Consider the following 23,186-nt stretch of genomic DNA (forward strand, 5'->3'; position numbering starts at 1 on the left):
AATTACTAAAAGGTTGTTTTTTTTTTTGTGAGGCAATTGGGGTTAAGTGACTTGCCCAGGGTCACACAGCTAGTAAGTGTCAAGTGTTTGGTCTGAGGTCATATTTGAACTCAGGTCCTCCTGACTTCAGGGCGGGTCCTCTGTTCACTTCCTCACCTAGCTGCCCCTACTTCACTTCTTTGGACTCAGTTTCCTCCTACATAAAATGTGAGGCATGGACTCAGTGGCTTGTAAGGTCAATTACAGCTCTAAATTTATGATCCTATGATTTGGGCTTGGGCCTTGTGACTCTAAGTTCTGCTCTTTTCACCTGTACTGAACATTGACCTCATTAGAGAACTATGAATGAACTGGGTTTTATTTACCAACTTCTGCTGACTTTTCCCTTGCTCCTCACTTTTTCTTCACTTTGTGTCTCCATTTTTCTCCTTCTTCCCTTGCGTCCACAAATTACACTCAGTGTGTTACTCAAATAAATTTGTCCTGTGCTTGCACAAGGCAGCTAGGTGGCCCAGTAGAAAGAGCACTGGATCTGGAATCAGGAAAATCTGAGTTCAAATTCTACCTCAGACACTTAGCTGTGTGACTGCCGGCAAGTCACTAACTTCTGTCTACCTCCGTTTCTGTAAAATGGGGATACTAACAGCACCTAAACCCTGGGTTTGTTGTGAGGCTCAAATGAGATAAAATTGTAAAATCTCAGATGAAATAAAAATTGTAAAGCGCCAGGCACTCTACAAATGTTATTATAATTATTATTTTCGATTCAATAAACATTAAACTTCTACTATGCACAGGGGATAAAAAAACAAACAGTGCCTGCCCTCAAGAAGCTTACAATCTAATGGGGGAGACAACATGCAAATATATGCAAAGCAAGCTATATACAGGAGATAATTATCAGAGTGAAAGGAACGGAATTAAGAGGGGTTTGGAAAAGGCTCCCTGTAAGAGATGGGAGTTTAGTTGGAACTTGAAGGAAGCCAGGGTTATAAGTGCTGGATATTAGCGGCGATCACTGCTTTTCGGCCGGCTCCCTATTCCTGGGGGTTCAGGGCTTCCAGAAGCCGACTTCTTCGGGTATAACAGGGCCTGCTCTTGTACAAGCCCCGCCCCCAGCCCAGCGGCTGTCAATCACTCACTTCACCGGCCCTCCCTAGACAGCCGCTAGGAGAGGTAAAGGCGGTGAAGCCAATGAGGTGCCGGAAAAGGAAAACGTCTGGCCAATGAGAAGCCAGGATGGTCTGGTTAACAGACCAATCGCGACGCGGCGAACCCGGAAAGAGTTGCAATGTTCTAAAATCGAGTTGTGAGAAAGTGCGGCGGGCTTGGGGAGGGAGGATCGGGCATGTGGGTCCCGGGTGGTCAGTGAGCTGGCCCTAGTCGCGGCTTCGCCGGTCCACGCCGTGCGTGTGCGTGGTCGCTCCGCGTGGAAGGGAGCATCCGGAGGAGAAAAGTCCCTCTGGGGAGAGACAAGTCCCACAGCCTTGAGCGGTACCAGGGTCAGGCTCCGGGCCCACGGAGAAGCGCGGGCCCTTCTTGCCCGCGGAGGTGGCCGGCCCGGGACCATGAATCTGCTGCCCAGGAGCTCCAAGGAATTCGGGTCCGCAGATTACTGGGAGAAGTTCTTTCAGCAGCGGGGGAAGAAAGCCTTTGAGTGGTACGGGAGCTACCTGGAGCTGTGCGGGGTGCTGCACAAGTACATCAAGGCCAAGGACAAGGTGAGGGAGGGCCCCTCCCCCCAAGCTCCCGCGCGCGCCGACGTGGAGCCTCGGGTGTGGGCCTGGGCTCAGCTGTTACTGGGGGGACGGGGTAGGGTGGGGTGGGGGCGGGGATCCCGCAGCTTCTCTGCTTAGCGCCCGGAGCCTGGGGTGGAGAGGCTCCTCCCGTGACCCCGGGCAGGGACCGCCTTGGCACTGCATGGTAGGTGCTAAATAAATGCTCGCTGTCTCTCCCCCGCATCCTTTGGCACAGAGCCTGGTACCTAGAAGGCGCTGAATAAATGCATGTTCTCCCTTTTCCCTTTAGCCTTTAGCACAGAGCTTAGTATGCAGTAGGCACAGAATAAATGTTTGTTCTCTATGTCTGCCATATATTAGTGGCTTAATAAATGTCTATTGATTGTCCCCTTTTGTTAGATTATGAGCTCCCAGAGAGCGACTGTCTTTTGCCTTTCTTTTGTATCCCTGACCCTTAGCACAGAGCCAGACACCTAGTAGGTGTTGAGTAAATGCTTGTTCACCCTTTCCCCCAGTTCTTTGCACAGTAATGGCACATTGTAGGTGCTTAATAAGTGTTTATTGACTCACTCCAGCCCTTTCATTTTTTTTTTTTTTTGTTTTGGCTAGGCAATGGGGTTAAGTGACTTGCCCAGGGTCACACAGCTAGTAAGTATTATGTGTCTGAGGCCGGATTTGAACTCAGGCCCACCTGAATCCAGGGTTGGTTCTCTATGCATTTTGCCACCTAGCTGCCCCCCAGCCCTTTCATTTTACTCAACAGTGTGATATGATAGAAAGAACATTGGAGTGGGGAAGATCCGAATTCAAATCTGGACTCAGACACTTAATGGCTGTGTGACCCTGAACATGTCACTTAACCTCTGCTTGCCTCAGTTTCCTCATCTGTAATATTGGGATAATAACAGCACCTACTTCCCAGGGTTATTGTGAGGATCAAATGAGATGATAATTATCTTTCTGTTCTCTGATAGTAATCTTTAGTTTCTAACAGCACAGACAAGATGAGATCCTGATACTTTAAGAACCCTTATAGGTTTTCTCCTCCATGATGCTCGAACAGTTCGTCCTTCTCCTAGTTAACCTTTATTCACCTCCCAGCTTGAAAAGATTTTTCCTTTGGTGGGTCTTCTCTCAGAAGAGCCCTTTTCCCATCCTTTGTCTTTTTTAGGTGCTGGTGGTTGGATGTGGTAACTCAGAGTTGAGTGAACAGCTTTATGATGTGGGCTACCAGGATATTGTGAACATTGACATCAGTGAGGTAGTCATCAAGCAGATGAAAGAACGCAATGGTAGCAGGCGGCCTCAGATGAGTTTCCTGCAGATGGACATGACAAAGATGGAGTTCCCTGATGCCTCCTTTCAGGTGGTATTGGACAAGGGTACCCTGGATGCTGTCCTGACAGATGAGGAAGAGAAAACACTGGAAAAGGTGGACAGGATGCTGGCAGAGGTGGGCCGGGTGCTGCAGGTCGGAGGGCGATATCTGTGCATCTCCCTGGCCCAAGCTCACATCTTGAAGAAAGCTGTGGATCACTTCTCCAGGGAAGGGTGGATGGTAAGGGTGCACCAAGTAACCAGCAGCCAGAACCAGTCATCAGACACAGAGCCACAGTTTTCCCTGCCTGTCTTTGCATTCATCATGACCAAATTCAGGCCAGTTTCTGGCTCTGCCCTTCAGATCCTTGAGCTGTGTGCTCAGGAACAAAGCAAGCCTGTACGACTGGAGAACACCGAGCGGCTGGCAGAGGCAGTACGGGAGCGGCAGCGGTATGCCTGGTTGCAGAGCCAGCTGAGCCGAAAGACTGGGCCTGGGAGCGTATCCCTAGATTTATGTGATGGGAGCACCGGGGAGCCACGCTACACCCTGCATGTTGTGGATACCCCCGCTGTGAAGCTGTCCAGAGACAATCATTTTGCCATTTTCATCAGTGAGTTGAGATCCTTTCCTGCTTTTCCTAATTGGGTTTGTTTTCAAGAAAATGGGGCTTGGTTTGTTGGGGATGTGTATGTATGTACTTTTACACTAAAGTAGGTCCTAATGATAGTCAAACATAGAGCTCAGGCCAGATCACAAGGTCCCCTAGGTGCTGTGGTCAGGTAGATAACCATCATTGACGTGTAGCCTGGTTTCCTTGGCTCAGAGATCTAGAGCTGGGACAAACCTTAGACACCATCTAGTTCATCTGCCTTATTTTACAGATGGGAAAACAGGCCTGCAAAGATTGAGTGACTTGTTGAAGGTCACACAAGGAGTAAACATCAGGAGGAAAGAGGGAAAGCTCTAGTCACTTAAATTTTCTTTATTGTCAAGCCAGTGACCCTACATTCATTCATTGTTTGAGCAGACATTTATTAAGTACTTAATGAAGCTGAGTAAATAATAATAATACCTAGCATTTATATAGCACTTTAAGGTTTGCAAGGCACTTGACAGACATCTCATTTTATCTTTACAACAACTCTGAGAGATTATTATCCCAATTTTAAAGTTGAGGAACTTGAGGCTAAGGGAAGCTAAGTGACTTGCCCAGGGTCACACAGCTAATAAGTACCTGAAGCTGGATTTGAAACTAGGTTGTCCTGACTCGAGGCCCAGTGCTCTGTTTATTGCACCACCTGGCTTTCATTCAGTCATTGTATTTTTTCAGCACATATTTATCGAACATTTAATGGAGCTCGATGAATAGAAATAGGAATCGTGCTACGGAGGAAGGAATGTTGGACGTGGAGCAAGAGGGCCTAGATTCAAATCCTGGTTGTGCTATTTGCCGCCTGCGTGGCCTTGAGCAAGGTCACTGAATCTCTCTGGGCCTCGCTTCCTCATCTGTGAGATGAAGGCATTGGACAAGATGGGCTCTGAGGTCCCTTCCGTCCACATGGAGATCCTACCCTGTCCTATTTGCCTCACACTGTGATGCTCTGGGTAGATGCAGTGTCTCTTCCTTCAGGAAACTTGACATGAAGGAGGATCAGACCAGTGTGTTAATTGATAGAGTAATAATAACTGACATTTACATAGTGCTTTGGAAGGTTTGCAGAGTGTTTTCTTTACAGTAGCCCTGTGAGGTAAGTAGCAAAGTATCATCAGAGTTGGAATTCGAGCCTCGGTTTCCTTACTTTTTATTCTGTGGTATTTCCGTTGTACCATCTTGCCAACAGAAAGGTTCAAACCAGGGTCCTGGGGGCTAGAGGAGGGACCGTCTCCATCTGGGGATGAATGGGAATGGAACCGGAAATGGAATTTGAAGAGTAGGTAGGATCTTAACAAGCAGGGGTGGAGGAAGGAAAATTCCAGTCAGAGGGACCTCTGGGCTTTTGCTTATGGTGAGTAATCGAATTTGACTTGAATTGAGGTATGTATAGGGAGATGACAGCAACAGACATTTATCAGGTGTTTACTATGTTCAGAATACTCTACTAGGTATAGTATTGGTAAGGATGCAAAGTTGTGATAAACCACAGTCCCTGCCCTTATGGGGTTTAGTTTAGTCAGGGGAATAAAAAAAAATTAGTTAGCTTAGATGTTAGTTAGCTTATATTACATTATGGTTAAGTGCAAGGTAGAAAACAAAATGTGAGAAATCTGAGAGGTCTGTTAGGGTTCTTATAAATAAAAGGATTTTTTAAATAAAAAGAAAGAAAATCAGTAAAACTGATCAGTGCATCAGAAAAATAATTACATATAGTATTCTGCCCGTGGACTTCAACCTCTGCAAGAAGTAAGGGGAGGTGTTTTCTCATTTCTTTGGGGCCATGTTTGGCAATTTTGATTTTGATTATTCTGTGGTGGTTCTTTCCATTTACATTGTTGTAGTCATTGTGTATGTTGTTTTCTTGGCTCTGTTTATTTCATTTTGCATTAGGTTGTGGTAAGTCCTTGTTTCTCTGTATTCTTCATATTCGTTGTTTCTTACAGCATACTAATTAATCTATTAAGTACCACAGTTTGTTTAACCATTCCCCAATCAGTGGGCATCGACTTTGTTTCTAATTCTTTGCCATCACAGAAAGTTCTACCATACATACATACAGGGTATCCCAAAAGTCTTGGCTTAAATAGTTTAAAAGCTTTAATGGCTTAAAACTACTCAAAGACTTTGGGGAAACCCTGTAGGTTGGTATGTGAAACCTTTCTTTTTTTGGGGTATGTGCCTAGTAGAATCTTTGAGGTCAAGTGGTGTGGACATTTTGGTCACTTTATTTTCGTCATTCCAAATTGCTTTCCATAGTGATTATATCAACTCACATAGCTCTATCAACAAGGCACCTGTATGCCTGCTTCTCCTCAGTCCCTCCGCCATTGATTATTCACTTGACATTTTTGCCAGTTTTCTAGGTGTGAAGTAGAACCTCAGAGTTTTTGATTAGTAGCAATTTGGAACATTCTTTCAAATCGTTGTTTTTGTGACTTTGTTCTTTTGGTTTTCTTCCTACCTGTTTTGGCCACTTCTCCTTTTCTGGATCTTCATCTAGGTCACGTTCTGTTGATTGTGGTTGCTTCCCAAGGCTGTGTCCTGGATTTTCTTCTCTTTTCTATGGCATCTCACTTGTTGATCTTATTAGTTCCCTTGGGTCCTGTCATCGCTATGCAGATGGTTCCCAGACCTGTATAGCCAGTCTGGGCCTCCCTCTTGAACTCTCGGCCTTTGTTATTAACTGCCTACTGGGCATTTCAGACTGGATATCCTGTAGGGATCTCAAACTCAGCATAACCAAAATAGAACTCATTGTCTTTCCCCAAAAAATGATCCTTCTTCCAAACTTCCCCCTTACTCTTGGAGGCACCACCATTCTGCCAGTTATCCAGGATCTCAAACAAGGTGTCAGCTTTGACTTCTCACTCCCCCTTACCCATGTAACAGTCTGTTACAAAATATTATTGTTTCTTTCTCTATGATCGCTCTTGGGTATGTTCCCATTTCTCCCCTCATACCACCTACTTAACTATCTGCTCCTCCAGAACTATTGTAATAGCCTCTTTATTTTGATCTCCCTGCCTCAAGTCGCTCCCTACAATGATCCTCACGCAGCAACCTAAGTGATTTTACCAAGGCTTAAGGTTTGACTATATTACGCTTCTGTTTAATAAACTCCAGTGGCAGTTACCACTAGGATCCAATATAAATCACTCTGGTGCTTGGAACTCTTCAATCTGACATGTTCCTGTACTTTGTACACATTACTGCCCTCCATGGCCTCCGTGGTCCAGCCCTGCTGGTTTACTTGCTATCTCTTACCCAGGATCCTCCATCCCTTTCTCCATGCCTTTGTGGCCGGTGTCCCTCATGCCTGGAATGCTCTCCTTCCTCATCTCTGCCTCTTAGTATTTCTGGCTTCCTTCAAGACTTAGCTCAAATTCTGCCTTTGGCAAAGAACCTTTTCTAGTGCTCTCAGCTATTAACGCTGTCCCCTTCTAATTGATCTTCCTTCTACTCTGTATGTATTTTGTGTATCCTGGTTAATTACAAGCTTTCTCCCCCCATTAGGATGTATGCTCCTTCAGGGCAGAGACTTTTAGTTTGGACTTTGTATCCCCAGCACTTAACCCTATACTAGGAACATAATATGTGCTTAATAAATGCTTATGACCGACTGATTATTACTAATAGCCTACATTTCTTCTTTTGAAAACCATTCATATCCTTTGACTATTTATCTATTGGGAAATGGCTTTGTGTCATATATATTTTTTTAAGTTACTTATATACCTTGGATATCATATTTGGTACAAAGATTTTTCTTCCTAGTTGACCACTTCCCTTTTTATCCTATTTGCATTAATTTTATTTGTACAAAAACATTTTGATTTCATGTAATTGAAATTATTTGTCTTATCTTTTCTAATCATCTCTGACACTTGTTTGCTTAAGGCTCTGCTTCTTATCCATAGCTATAAAAACATCCTGATCTGGTTCTTTTCCAGTTATTTTATAATATGACCTTTAATTTTCAAGTTATATCAATTTTTAGTTTTCGGTGGTATATCAAAATGTTGGCCTAACTCTCTCAGATTTATGACAGATTGCTTTCTGGTTTTCCCAACAGTTCTTGTTGAATAGGGGGTTCTTTCCTCAGTTGAGCTTTAAAAGCTTAGGTGAGCCTTCAGCAAGCAAGAGGGAAGGATGATATTCCTAACACAGACAGAAGACTGAGTAAATGTGTGGATTTACGAGAGCACAATATCTAATTGGGTTTAGATAACGGCCCAAGAGTATGGCAGCTGCATGAATGGTCAAGGCACCAGAGCCATCAACTCTAACACTTGGTCGTTTTGACTTGTTTAGTGCTTTGCATACCAGAGAATGATAGCCCCCCTTATTGTGGTGTAGTGTAGATTTGGTTTTGGCCTGGTTCAGAAGTGAGGGAGAGTGGCAGAGTTTCTTAGGCCCCTTGCTTCCCCAAGGTAGGCTGCATTTTGGGCCAAGTCATTGGAGGTATGTCTTGGCCCTAGGTGTAAACATTGTCCCTAGTACCCCTAACACCGAGCCTTTTCTTACAGTTCCCCAGGGCCGAGAGACAGAGTGGCTGTTTGGCATGGAGGAAGGTCGGAAGCAGCTGGCAGCCAGTGCGGGCTTCAGGCGACTGATCACAGTGGCCCTGCACAGGGACCAGCAGTACCAAGGCATGGACAGCATCCAGGCCGAGCTGTCAGGGAAAATCATGGAGCTGGCACCTCCAGGGCTGCCAGCCCAGCAGCAGGTAATGTTGCTGCCACAGCCGCTGAGGCCCAGGAAGGGACCTTTCCCTTGCCCCTGGGAGATCCTGTTGCCCTCATTGAGAACTCAGATAACTTGTGCTTATATGATGCCTACCACCTGTCTTCTCAGAGGTGATGCTCAGGCAGTATGACAGGAGAGTGAGAACACACCATGGAATCAGAGGATGTGAGTTCAAATCCAGACTTTACTATTTACTACCTGTGTGACCTTGGGCAAGTCACTTAGGGTCAAGTTACTTTGACTCTCAGTTTCCTCATTTTTCAAACGAAAGGATTGGACTAGATACTTTGAGGCCCTTTCTAGCTTCACATCTCTATATGATCCCGTGGTCCAATCTGTAGCTCAGCCAGGCCCTTACATTTTTCATTTTCTGTTCTTTTCCTGACCTTTTTGGGCTATTTTATGACTTAAGAGCAATTCTGCTTGAAGGGTGGGAAGGGATATAAGCAAAACTCAGCTCAATCATATTTACTACAGGTTAACATTCTGTACTAATTGGGAAAAGCTTGACCTTTGGCCACAATTAGAATTTGAGCATTTTTGTGCCATCCTGGTCCATCTTCACTACAAGCAATGGATGAATATACAGGCGAGGATTTTTGTCTCTATGTCACCAGTGGGGAAACTGAGGCATCTTAAAGTTTAGTGCCGTGTTGGCAAATCAGAAAGTAAAATCCAGGTATCCAGACATCTGGTCTGTCTTGTAGACCGTCTTGTTTGACCAAACAACTCATTTGTCTTTCTTGGCCAGACCTTGGGATTAAGGTCTTTTAGTTGCCAATTAGGAATTCTTCCTGGGAAGCTCCGGATGTTGTGGTTAGAGTGTAGCTTTTTCTCACTGAATGGGAACACAAAACCAGGGGTCATTTGGTGGGTTATTTTTTTTTAGCTTGGCAAACACAAATATTTCTGTGTGTAAAAAGGAGAAAAAGAGGATTGTAAATGAAACCCTCCATCTCCATCACATACAGCATGCATTTCTTTTCAGAATTATATGCTGAATTCCACACCCTAATTTCAAAGCTGTCCTTGCCTGTGTCTTCCTAACCCTGCATCTCATCTCTTCTTTTCAGTTTTTTAAAAGCTATGAAAACCCTCTTTTCTTTCTTTTCTCCCCCCACTGCCATTTTTATTTTCTTTTGCTGTCCCAAAACTTCCCACACCCAGTTTAAAAAACAAAACAGCACCCTTTGTAACGAATAAGCATACTTAAATAAAACAGATCTTCATTTTGGCCGTAGTTAAAGACGTGTCTCATTCTCCGTTTTGTGTCCATCACCTCTCTTGTCAGGAGATGGCAAACATGTTTTATTATTAGTCCTCTGAAATAGTGGTTGGCCATGGTGTTACCAGGTGGCTAAGTCTTTCAAAACTGTTTGTACTTGCCGTGTTATTGTTATTATATAAATTGTTTTCCTGATTCTGATCACTTTGCACTGCATCGCTTCAGATTTCTCTGAAACCGTCCCTTTGGTCACTTCTTATGGCACAATATTATTCCGTTACATTTCTATACCATCAGTTGTTTGGTTATTTCCCAATTGTTAGACACCCTCTTAGTAGCCAGTTCTTTGTCGCTACAAAAGGAGTTGCCATAAATATTTTTGTATATATGGGACCTTTTCCTCAGTCTTTGATCTTTTTGGGGTCTAGGCCTAGTTGTTGGCAGCTAGGTTGCATGGTAGGAAGAGTACTGGACTTAGAGTTAGGAAGACCATGTTCTGTCGTAAACACTTCATATCGCTTAACCTCTCTCTGCCTCAGTCACTTCATCTGCAAAATGGGGATAATAGCCACACATCAGTGTTGTTGTGAAGATAAAATGAGATAAGATATGTAAAGTACCTTGCAAACCTTAAATCACAAGTATTAGCTTTCCAGACTGCTTTCTAGTTTTCCAAAATCCAGATCCAAACTGGATTCCAGTTTTCCTGAAAGTTTTTGTTGAGTAATGAGTGTTCAGCCCAGTAGTTAAAGTCTTTGGGTTTATTAAAAACTAGGCCACCATGGTCAGTCAATCAGTAAACATTCAGGAAGCGCCTGTATTGTGCCAGGCGCTGTGCTAAGCTCTAAGGAGACAAAAGAAAGGCAGAAGACAGTTCCTGATGTCAAGGAACTTCCGGTCAAATTCAGGGAGACAACAAGCAACAAATATGTACAGACAAGCCATGTACAGAGTAAATAGGAAATAGCGGAAGAAAAGCACCAAAACTAAGGGATTGAGAAAGGCTTCTTGTAGAAGGTGGGATTTTAGCGGGGACTTGAAGGAGGCCAGGAGGTGGAGATGAGGAGAGAGTATTTCAGGCATGGAATATAGTCTGTGAAAATGCTTTGAGGTGAGGGAAGGAACGTGTTGTTTGAAGAACAGCCAGGAGGACACTCTCACTGAATCAGGAGTGCAAGGGGGGACGTAAGGTGTAAGAAGGCTGGGAATGTGTGTCGAGGCTAGGTTATGAGGGGCTTTGAATGCCAGGGATTTAGTTTGATCTGGAGGTGATAGGGAACCACTAAAGTTTTTTGAGTAGGGACATGACGTGATTGGACCTTTACTTTAACAGAGGTGGGGACCCTGTGGTCTTGAGGCCACATGCAGTCTCTTTCATGAGACTTCTCTGCAGTTTTTAAGTGTCTCCCATCTGAGTGGTACCTTGTATTTACTCCATATATGTTGTGTATTCCTTACATGTGTGTTATTCCCCTCATTGGAATGTAAGCTCCTTGAGGGCAGGGGCTGTTTCATTTTTTTTTCTTTGTGCCCCCAGCACCTACCATAGTGACTGACACATAAGTAGGCACTTAATAAACGCTTGCTTGATTCAGTGCATCATAATTTGTTCATCCATTTCCCAATCCTTGGAGGTGTGGGTTGCATCCAAGTTTGTTTTTGTTTTTATTACTGTATCTAAAGCTGATAGGAACATTTGTTTAATAGCATCTTTGTGGTCTTTGTCCTAATAATGTGATTCTTGAATCAAAGATTATGAAATTTTGTGTAGTTCTTATCATTTAATGCAATATTACTTCCCAAAAAGATCTTTTCCAACAAGCAGATGTTAAACATCAACTCTATGAGGGCACTTCATTAAAAGATTGGAGTACAAAGGCATGAACAATAGCTCCTATCCATACATTCTACTTGAAAGATGCAACCTGTAAAAAGATAACCCTTCTCTCACTCAAATGGGTCTGTGATCTCATTGATCTGAGAGTTCCCTTCCATGGTGCAATTTGCAGTCCATCCAGCTTGCCCATCCTATGCCACTCTTGTCTGTGGCCTCTTACCAGTTCACCATAGAAGGTCCACTCAATGTGCTGGAGGTCTTCCTTGCTTTGTCCTGATATCCTAAGGATACCAGTGGAGTAATCTACCCTTCATCCTGTCATCTCTTACTCCTAGCATGGGACCAGCCTATCAGATAACTGTATACATGATAAATTGACGAGGGAGAAAGCACTAACAACCAGCGTGGGCGTGAGGAGTTTCCTGAAGGGGTCACTTATGATGAACTTTAAGGAGCCTGGATTCTAAGGTTATGATGTGAAGTTAGGAGTACATATATTCCAAGCACAGTGGCAGGAGATAGAATGATGAATTCGGAGAATAACAAAATGAATTAGTGCCAGAAGGGGAGTAATACATGTTAAAAGCCTGAAGAAATCACCGGGAGTCAGATTGTGAAAGGCTTTAAATAAAGCCTTTGTATTTTCTTCTAAAGGCAAGAAGCAGTCACTTGATTATGGGGAAAAAACCCAAAAACTTGTACTTTAGGAAGATTACTTTGGCCAGAGAAATTGGGAAGCTGGGACACCAGTAAGGAAGCTTTCACTGTAATACAGGTGAGAGCTGATGGTACCTTAAGCCAGCAGTAGTGGCTGTGTGAGTAGAGAGAAGATTGCACCAATTATCATCTCTACCATTATTGTAATAATCTGTTAATAATAATGTTATTTCTCCATGATAATAGTATCTCCAAAAACAATAGTATTTCTCCATAATCCTGCTAACATTGAATTTTCAACTCTCTTTGACAATTTAATAGTCCTTTACCATATTTTCTTCTACTCTCTCTCCCCATTCACTATTCTCAGATACACATACAAGAAGCAATTATTGTCTCTCTGACTTTTTTGGGGTAACTTGGTCTTCTGAACCACCTTAATTCCTTTACCTGGTTTTACCTTCAGGTGCCTTTCTTGTCTGTTGGTGGGGACATTGGGGTCCGGACCATTCAGCACCGAGACTATAGTTCCTTGAGTGGTGACTATGTCATTGAGGATGTCCAGGGGGATGACAAGCGCTACTTCCGACGTCTGATCTTTCTCAGCAACAGGAATGTGGTACAGTCGGAAGCCAGGTTGCTGACTGATACACCTCATCGAGGTAGGGGTCCTATGGCCAGGATGGTGGGGTGAGGGTGGGCTTAGCATGTCTTTGGGCGTAAGGTGGGTTGGAGAGAACTAGGAGTGTGTCTGTGGATAGAACAAAAAGTAAGCTTAAAGGTGGAGTCTGATGGCTCTAGAATTTTCTTGTCTGTGGATCAAGGTGATAAAGGAACCCAGGAGGTGGTGTTTGCCCTGACCTTGAATGAGGGACTCCTCAGCCATAATGAAAAGTAGGGATATTAGTTCACACAAAAAAAGATACTACCTCACATTTTTCTGGGCAATTAGTCACTTTATTAATAATGCTAGCATTTTAATAAAATAGGTAGGTGACACTGTCGAATGCCAAAGACAATCATGGCAGCAGATTCATGGATTATATGCCCTTGGAAAAGTGGGTGTTCCAGAGGGTGGCAGTCTACTCTGACTGTAATAGTAATAAGAGAGTGAATATTACAATGAGGCCACCTCATTTTTTTTTTTTAATTTATTTTGATTTATCAACAATCACTTCCATAAGCTTTTGAGTTTTAAATTTTTCTCTCCTTCCCTCCCCACATCTCACCCCACGATGGTGTGCAAACTGATATAGGCTATACATATACATTCCTATTAAACATATTTTCACATTAGTGATGTTGTAAGTAAGAATTAAAACCAATAGGAGGAACCACCAGAAAGAGGAAACAAAACACAACAGAAGAAAAAAAACAGCAGATAGTATGCTTCGGTCTGCATTCAAACTCCATAGTCCATTCTTTGGATGTGGATAGCATTTTTCATCATGAGGCCTTTGGAGATATCTTACATCCTTGTATTGCTGAGAAGAGCTAAGTCTATCAAAGTTAGTCATCGCACAGTGTGACTGTTACGGTGTACAGTGTTCTGGATTTGCTCATTTCACTCAGCATCAGTTCATTCAAGTTTTTACAGGTTTTTCTGAAATCTGCCTGCTCATCATTTCTTATAGCATGCCTCATGTTTTAAAGAGCTTCTTCTCCAGGTAACTTTAGGTATTTTGCGTGCAGATCATCTCACTGACTACCTGTGACTTGTCTCCTTTCTCTCCTCTTCCCCTCCATCCCTCTATCTACATTTTATTTATTTAATTTTCATCTACATTTTATTGAAAGAGAAACTTAACCTCTAGTTTGCAGAATTGTTGATTTAGAAGAGACAATAAAGGTCGCCTATTCTGAAGTTGCTCTAATGCAGGATATTATTTTACAACATCTAGCCTCTTCTGCTTGAATACTTCATGCAATGGGCAGCTCACTACTTTTCTGAGGCAGTTATTTAGTAGCAATTTCGGAAATGGAATTTGGTGTCCTGATTTTCTAGTCCAAAAAGTGTTCTTTCTGCTGTATCACACAGTCCTGTATCCTAGCCATCCAAGGGGACTATGGGAAAAAATGTCTAAGAACTCTTCATAGTCACGTATTTTTGCTCTTGTTCTGACGTAAGTCTGCTTGTGACAAGTCTTGGGCTTTAACCTAGTCCAATTTCAAATTTATTTTTCACATCCCCTGTTTAACCATTTGGTAGCTTCCACAGAAGGGGCCTCTCTCTTTCAATTCAGTTGAAAAGTTCGGCTTTCCGTTCAGTTTCAGGTCTCAGTAGACAATTGTTTTTAAAAAGTCTTAGCTGAAAAACAAAACAACAAAAAGAACTTCTTTCCTTTTAGAACTTTTCAGCTTTTCCTGCCTCAGCCAAGTCACTCGACTCTAAATTGTTCGCATTTCATAATCTCTAAAATGAGATAAATGAGGCCGCTTCCTCCTGACTCACAGAGATGTTGGTGAGGACACATGAAACCACATGGGAAAGTGATTTGAGGTATTTGACTGAGTCAAAGTTTACAGAACAAATCCTTTTCCTAAGGGGATTTGTTCTGTGATGTTTGGATTCAGTCAGAGGGCCACACTTGAGGACCTGGGGGGCCACATGTGGCCTCGAGGCTGCAGGTTCCCCGCCCCTGGTCTGCGCACTATCTGCAGGCGTTGGCGTTGGCTCTCCCCTGTTCTAGGAATGCTGTTCCCTAATGCTTCATCTCCCTCGCTTCATTCAAGACTAGGCTCAAATCCCACCTTGTGCAGGAGGCCTTTCCAGGTCTCCCTGCCTGCTAATGCTTTTCCTTCTCAGATTATCTTTGTATACTGTGCATGTGCCTTCCATCTGCCCAGGTATGCACGTGTGTTGTCTCGCCCACTGAAGTCACGGGCAGCTTTTTGCCTTTCTTTGCGGCACCACTGGTTGCCTGGCACATATCGAGTGCTTGGTAAAGGCTTGTTGACTGACTGACTGACTGTTACTCCCATCATGCCTTAGCCCAAAAAAAGCGGAAAAAGGATAAGAAGAAACTCCGGCCAGCTGATGCTCCAGAGAACCCTCCTGTGCCTGCGAGTCAGCCCATTGAGAAGAGTTTTCTGTGCTGTGAACACCACAAGGCCATGATTGCTGGGCTTGCCTTGCTGAAAAACCCAGAGATGCTCCCAGGTGGGAGAGAATGAATGAATGAATGAATGAATGAATGGATTTGGGCCAGGGAGTGCTGCCTAGAACATTATATTTGTATAGGGAGTGGCCAAGTGAAGTGTCCTTGTGGGTAGAGAAACAGGCTTTTGAGTCAGGAAGCCCTAGATTGAAGGTGTGCTTCCAACACATACTGTCGGTGTGACCATAGGCAAGTCACTTAACCTCTCAGGGGCCAGGGAACTCTCCAAGAACTAAAGTTACAGAGAAGTTGTTGATTCTCATTGATGGAAGGAGTTTCCACACTGGGAGTTCCCCAGGCCAGTGGACTCACAGGTTCAGACTCTTTTGCCCTCAAACATACAGGCTGCTTCAATTAAATAGGTACACACTTGATTAACCAATATGTTGATATCTGGGCACAGTTTTGGCATATAGGGAGCAGTTAAATGCTTTTTCATTCATTTCTTTGTAAAGAAGATTGTGATACCAGAATGTTATGTCATCTAGCTTAAGGAACAAATGTTCAGAATCGTACCAATAGCTTCTGTGCCTTTTTGAGAATGACGTAGGTAGTCTAGTGGACAGCTCAGTAGTTTAGTGGATAGACTACAGCCCTAGGCCTGGAGTCCCGCAGCTTCCTCTTTTTGAGTTCGAATATGGCTTCAAACACTGCCTAGCTGTGTGACTCTGGGCAAGTCACTTAACTCTGTTTGCCTCAGTTTCTTCATCTGTAAAAATGAGCTGGAGAAGGAAGTGGCAAACCTCTCTAGTATCTTTGCCAAGAAAACCCTAAATGGGGTTATGAGGAGGTGAATGAGACTGAAAAAACTACTGAACAAGAAAAATATATAGACTGACATAATTGTGTATGTGTTTCTTTGAGCACTACATCCAACTCCTCTTCAGATAAAGGAGGGCCCAGATTAGTTTAGCCTCAAATTTATATAACCCTAAAATGGCTACACATATTAGTCGTTTACTTTTGGATTCCTGACTCTTTTTGTTTACCTTTCAAACATTTTGAGCCCTTGAATATTGCAGAATCTCCCAAATGAGATCAATAATTACTTTGAAGAGTTTGGCCTAACTATCTACACAGGAAAAACCAAGTGGTTGAAGAATGCCTTTTGTTCAGACCAAGGGTGGGGAACCGGCGGCCTCATGGCCACATGTGACCCTCTAGGTCCTCAAGTGTGGCCCTTTTATTAAGGGAATTTGTTCTGTGAAGTTTGGATTCAGTCAGAGGGCTACACTTGAGGATCTGAAGGACTTCATGTGACCTCGAGGCCACAGATCAGACTGTGATATGCAGTTAAATGGACAATCCATAGAGCTGGTCTGTCAGTCTTTATACTTTGGATAGACATTGTGCATGGATAGTGAATTAGGCTAGATTTGAGCAGGAGGAAGGGAGCAGCTTGGATTGCCTTTGGGAAATTGTGCAGTGCTTGATATGACCCAGGCTTCTCCATGAAGCAGAGGCGCATCTTATAGCACCAATAGTCTTCCTGTTATGACTGCAAGCCAGGGAGTGCCACAGTCTCTGAAGTTAAAATTGAATGTCACCCAAAGGGCTGGAGACGTGAAAATCATCAGGGTCTGACTTGCCGGGATCTAAAACCTTGTTAAAGTAATTAAGGGAAGAATTTGCATGAAAGGTGATAGGAGAGTTCCCAAGGCAGTTCTCTTTGGGGGGATTGAGACTTTGGAAAGCCTTCATGCCATCTGTGACTTGGGCAGCTCTGCTTCTCCTCTTTGAGAGTGAGCTCAGGGTTCTTCTTTACCAGGCACATAGTTCCTCTGTCAGTCGCATGGGAAGAATGGTTTAAAGGACCTGACCAGAAAAATGGATGACTGGAAAATAAGATGTATTGGCATTTGGCCAGCATGAAAGATAAACGGAGGACAGCTCTCAGGATGCCTTGGTATCCACATAAGGAGAATTAGAGGCAAGTCCCCCAAAGACATTGAGGGCACCCTCCTAGGGAGGAGTTTTTGGTAGACAAGAACAAGAATTACCCAAGATGAGAGGGTAAGGGTGGGTTACAGTCTGCACAGTTGGAGGTTGTCCCCACACTGATGAGATCACAAATCCATCAGAATATTAAGGTTTTGACGTTTTTGTTTTCCAATTACTCTTTTAGATATACTTACATTGCTTGCATATTAGAAATGATTCTTTCACTATAAATCTCTACTTTTAAAAAAGCCATCTGTTGAAATCGTAACGAGAATTATGATCATTTAGGCCAAGAAGGCAATAACAGCTCAAGTTAATGTCATGTTTTGTAACTGAAAGTGTTTTCCTCATGAAACTTTTTGCATGATAGATCCCCCAGTCCCCATGTTCCCTGGGGTTGGGATGAGACTTTCTGTGTAGGGGACAGCAGAGTGATGTTTCATTGTTTCACCTCAGAGGAGTCGCTGTCGTTACTGGTGGTCGGTTTGGGTGGCGGTAGCCTGCCCCTCTTTATCCATGATCACTTCTTGAAGTCTCACATCGATGCTGTGGAGATCGACCCTTCTATGCTGGAGGTAGCCACCCGCTGGTTTGGCTTCACCGAGAGTGACCGGATGAAAGTTCACATTGCAGATGGCCTGGACTACATCACCAATCTGGCCAGAGAAGGTATTGGTATAAGAAAACTTTGAGGGGAGGGTGTCTGGGAATTCCAGGACTAGGAAAGACCTTGAGGGTTAACCTTCTAGGAAAAGTGACATGTCGTTCATCCCACACTTGTAGGTTTTTATTTTGACCCAGGGATGAGCCCATTAACCCTAGCCTCCTAAAATCTGCATAGCTAGATGAGTAGTTGGCCAGGTGGGTAAGGCGTTGCTTGGCAAAATGACAAAGGGATGGACCAAACATAGCAAAACCCTATTAGGTTGATCTCCTGTGAAGTGGAATTTGGAATAGGGGCAGGGTTAAGGTTCACCTTTGCTATAGCAATGAAGAAAAGCCCCCAAATTCATTGCTGTGATAAAAAAAATGCATTTGTCATTTCTATACTCTGTAGTTGCCTGATACTGGATCTCTTGGTTGCCTCCCAGGAATCTTGGAGCTTTAAAAAAAAAAAACCTTGAAAAAGGCAAAGAGAGTATTTGTCCAGGTCATTGGTCCTCCTGCTGGGGAGCAGGGTCACATTCCCAAGGGATGAGATGTACCTTTATTCCTTCTGCTTAAGATGGGAGTCCTCAGGTACATGCCACCTCTTTACTACATAGCCTGTGTTCTCAGACTTCACTGAAGATGCATTCACTGCCACCTGATGTCATCTTTGGCTTCATGAGTGTGGCAAGTAAATGGATTGGGTTGGAGGCATGGAGAATTTGTTTGGTACTAAGATGGTTAGGAAATATGTCAGACTTGGTCATCAACTCACTAATCAAGGGGTCATAGGGACTGGATCTGAGTGTTTAGTGACTTCCCAGGTAAGGAAGCTCCCTCTGCTAATGGAGGTCAGCATCTTCTCATAGTGTTGGAGCTTTCAGTCATTCCCTTTCCATTAACTTTTCAAGATATCCCCTATGCCTGGAATGTTGTCCCTCCTCTTCTCCACCTACTGACCTCCCTGGCTTCAGGTCCCAACTGAAATCCAGCCTTCTATGGGAAGCTTTCCCCACCCCCTTTTCATTCCAGTGCCTTCCCTCTGTCAACGATTTCCTGTTTATCCTAAATATACAGTCAATTCTCGACATGTACGTGTTTAACTTTCACAGCTTCAAGCATTTGTGTGATTTATTAGTAACCTCATTTTCACTTTCACGTTGGCAACCATGCACATTTGCAGTGCTGATGTGGCCAAGTGAGTATCCTGCCCCCCTGGCTGCCTGTGCTGCTGGGCTCCCAATCCTCAGAGGCAGTGGAAAGGGAGGTTAGAGATGACAGGTTCCCCCTTTTTACCTTGGGCTTTTTCTGACACCTCCGTTTCTGCCCCTCCCCATCCCATCCAATGTTGCCTCTCCTCTCCTGCATCTGTGAGTTATTTCATGGTTACTGTGTTAGGAAACTGAGACAAAGAGAAGTTAAGTAACTTTAATACTCAGAGTCACATAGTAAGTTACTATGGCTGGATTTGAATTCAGATCTTCCTGTCTCTTAAGTTGAGTGCTTTGTTGACTGCACCACCTAGCTGCCTCTAAAATCGTAGGCTTATTTTAAAATGTATTCACATAGTTTGTGGCAGATATCTGTAACACCATCTCCTTCCACGTATGACCTTGCACTCTCGTTACTTCCTCATCCTTCACCCCCTCCCCAAGTCAGACACAAAGGGTATTTGTTATAGGAATTCAAGGAATATTTTATTAGCCAGATGATATTTTCCATTAATTGTGGGCCAATCTTTTCTTCTTCGCAGCACAAGCTCGCTACGATGTCATCATGTTTGATGTAGACAGCAAGGACCCAACGGTAGGAATGAGCTGCCCACCTCCAGCCTTTGTGGACCATGCTTTTCTGCAGAATGTCAAAGGGATCCTGACCCCAGAAGGTATGGGCAGTGTAGAGGGGAGTGGAAATAAAGGAAGGGGCTCTTTTCTCCTTGGTGGAGTGGTTGTTCTTTTGCCTCTTGCAATGTTTCTTCCGGCCCGGTAGTTCACTGGAGAGGCAACTAGTCCTGGATTCAGGAAGACCTGAATTCAAATCCAGCCTCAGACACTTACTGGCTGTGTGATTCTGGCAGGTAATTTAGCCGCTGCCTGCCTCAGTTTCTTCAATTGTAAAAGGGGGATAATAATAGCACCGACATCTCAGGGTTGTTGTAAGGATCAGTGTGATACATGTAAAGTGCTTTACACACCTTAAAGTGCTCTATCCCTAGGCTGAAACTCCGCTCCCCACTTTCTCTTCTTTTTCCTGAAGGTGTCTTCATTCTGAACTTGGTGTGTCGAGACTCAGGGCTGAAGGACTCAGTGCTGGCCAGACTCAAGAAGGTGTTCCCTCTGCTCTACGTACGGCAGATTGAGGGCGAGGTCAATGAGATCCTCTTCTGCCAGCTGCAGCCCGAGCATAAGCTGGCTACCTCTGAGATCCTTGAGATGGCCCAGGCCCTGGAAAGGACACTGAGGAGACCAGGGAAGGGCTTTGATAGCACATATGTCCTGTCAGACATGCTCAAGACCGTGAAGATTGTGTGATAACCAAGGGCAGGCGAATGGAGCGACATAATGGGTGGTTGGGGACAGAAAAGAAGAGAAAAATAACAAAAATAATTTGAAAGCCTCTTGCTTCTCTCTTGTCTTCATAGATTTGCGCTGTTAGCCTCTGCTATGTAATTGTTGGGACTTTGGCTTGCCATGGGGTTTGGGAGAATGAAAGAGGGTCTCTGCCTTCAATATCTCTTGGTATTTGGGCTCCACCTCCCAGAATTCCCCACTGAGCTTTCCTTCCTCCCTGGTTCTAGTCAGCCTCATAACAGGCTACAAACCCTGGGTATTAGGGAAACAGGATTCCAGGACCAGCATTTACTAAGTGCCTTAGGACCACTGGAGCTTAAATGGATCAGTTCCACTTAAATAGGTTTTGAGTTCTGTCTAGTAGATCTTGAGGAAAATCTTGTGTCCATTGAATTCAACAAATGTTTCTCAAGTGTACAGCGCTGAACTGGCAATGATGGAGATACAAAGTTTTGATAAGACATGTCCCTTGCCCTCGTGGAGTGTATGGTCTGATTGGGCTCAGGGAACTGTAGTGCAAGCTCTCACTTACATGCATCTCTTTAATGCACATAAAATCTAAGGGGCAAGTTCAGTGAGGACTTCACGAGGGAGTGGCCTTTGAATTGGATCTTCGGGAATGTGTAGGAATTCAGCAGGCACAAAAGGAAAGGGAAGGGCATTCCAGACACAGAGGATAGCATAAGCTAGGGCATAGAGAGGAGAGAGTCCAAGGCCTGCTTAGAGGAGCAAAAGGGTAGAGTTTGGCTGGAGCCTTAAGTGTATGAAACAGTGAACTAATGGTGTTACAGGTAGGGGTGGTGCCAGATTACGGAGGGCCTTGAATGCAATGGAATCATCTTCAACATCTCACTTGCACTCACCCTCAATATCCAGTATGTTGTCAATTCTTGTCTACCTTCTCAGTGTCTTTTGTGGACGTCCCCTTTTCTCTAGGCACATGACCGCACCCCAGAACAGGCCCTCTATCACCTCTTTCCTGTACTGTGGCAGTGACCTCCTAATTGGTTCCCCGCCTCATCTCTTCCTACTCCAATCTATCTTCCATTTAACTGCCAAAATTACCTTCCTTCAACACAGGTTTGATCATGTTACCCGTCCTGCTTGATAAATTCTGGGGATTCCTTCTTACTTCCAGGATCAAATATAAAATCCTCTGACACTTAAAGCCCTTTGCAACTTGGTCCCTTCCTGCTTTTCCAATATTCTTACACTTTATTCTTCTCTGTCCACTCTTCCCATCTAGCCCAACTGGCCTATTTGCTATTCTTCACACACAGTACTCCCCATCTCCATTCTTTGTACTATTTCCACGTGCAAGCCTATTCCTGGCATGTTCTACTTCCTCACTCCAACTTTTAGCTTTCCTAGAATCCTTCGAGACTCAACTCAGATCTCACCTTTGGCCAGAGGCCTTTACTTCCGTAATTATTCTCTATATCTTCTATGTACATTGTTAGTTGAATGTTGGCTCCCTTGTTAGAATATGATCTTGAGCCTGGGGCCGTGTTTTTTGCTTTCTATGTATTCCCAGTACACTTACTGACACATAGTAGGTGTTTAATAAATGCTTAATGATTGACGTGGAAGGCAATGGAAGACAATTAGAATTTTTTGAACAGAAGAATGCCATAATGAAGCCTGTGTATAAGGAAGACTAGTTTGGCAAAGTACGTGAGGTGGATTATAACGGTGAGGGATTAGGAAAGTAGTATAATAGTCTAAGGTATTAATGAGAACCTAAAGAGGTTGGTGACTATGGAAATAGGAGACATGACCCAGGCTGGCACTTAAAATACAGCTATTTCAGTGGGACATCCACATTTCTGGAAGATTGTGGATAATCTGAGCTATTTCTCTTGCTTGGCCCAGTGCCTACCACATAGTAGGTGCTTAATAGATGCTTCTTGTTGACTTGACTGTCTGTGGTCTGGCACCAAAGTGGTTTTTTAGACGTGAGAATCAATACTGTTCTTAGATTTCATTTGGACCAGAACCTTCGAGGTCTTCTGACTAGTCCAACCTCATTTTACAGACAAGAGGTTAAATTACTTGCCTGAAGTTCACACAAGCGGAGCTGGCATTTGAATCTGATGTCCTTTGACTCTAAATCTAAGGCTCTTTACTTTGGAGCACAAATAACTGGAACAAATCCTACCTCTTCTTACAGGAGGGGGTTTGTGACCATCACCAACCTGGGTTTGTCTGAAATAATAAGTGGACTGGGCTTAATGGAAGACCTTTGTGAAGTGAGTGCAGTGGGCTCGATCACCCCTAAATCTATGATGCCATGGTGAAGGATACCTAGTCCACAGCCCTTCTTTTACAAATAAGACCCAGAGAGTTTCAGTGTCTTACCTGGCCAGTAAAACAGCTGGGTTCTAAATTTATTTATTCCATGCTTATAACCTTCCATATTTTTAACCTTTGTTGTGTGGCCTAAATTTCCCCTCTAGTGGTTTAAGGTCATTCCTAGTCATGTGTTAAGTAGAGGTAACAACTCACATGTGTATAAGAACTTTTCAGTTCCCAAACCCCTTTCCATGTATCATTCATACTTTATCTTATCCCTGTTAGGTTAGAAAAGTAATATCATAGTTTTACAAAGGATAAAACAGAATTTAAAAAAAAATTTTTGAGTTCTGAATTATCTCCCTTCAGCCATTTCCCCACCAATTGAGAAGGCAAG

General features: G+C 43.7%; 1 protein-coding gene across 1 annotated transcript; it reads left to right on the top strand.

The window, feature by feature from the left end:
- The first annotated feature begins 1,340 nt into the window (after positions 1 to 1,340).
- Positions 1,341 to 23,186, top strand: EEF1AKNMT (eEF1A lysine and N-terminal methyltransferase). The gene is made up of 8 exons (XM_027868598.1): positions 1,341 to 1,721; positions 2,911 to 3,670; positions 8,242 to 8,441; positions 12,647 to 12,842; positions 15,173 to 15,340; positions 17,736 to 17,948; positions 19,681 to 19,812; positions 20,184 to 23,186. Exons 1-8 carry the CDS (start codon positions 1,569 to 1,571, stop codon positions 20,456 to 20,458), a joined length of 2,097 nt encoding a protein of 698 aa, XP_027724399.1. The 5' UTR covers positions 1,341 to 1,568; the 3' UTR covers positions 20,459 to 23,186.

Source organism: Vombatus ursinus, unplaced genomic scaffold (assembly GCF_900497805.2).
Source record: "Vombatus ursinus unplaced genomic scaffold, bare-nosed wombat genome assembly UNPS02014789.1, whole genome shotgun sequence".
Classification (NCBI taxonomy): Eukaryota; Metazoa; Chordata; class Mammalia; order Diprotodontia; family Vombatidae; genus Vombatus; species Vombatus ursinus.

Excerpts from the sequence above, each read along its gene's own strand:
- EEF1AKNMT (XM_027868598.1), top strand. The coding sequence starts at position 1,569 with ATGAATCTGCTGCCCAGGAGCTCCAAGGAATTCGGGTCCGCAGATTAC. Across the intron at positions 15,341-17,735 it reads AAACCCAGAGATGCTCCCAG|AGGAGTCGCTGTCGTTACTG; the intron begins GTGGGAGAGAAT and ends GTTTCACCTCAG. Across the intron at positions 17,949-19,680 it reads CACCAATCTGGCCAGAGAAG|CACAAGCTCGCTACGATGTC; the intron begins GTATTGGTATAA and ends TCTTCTTCGCAG.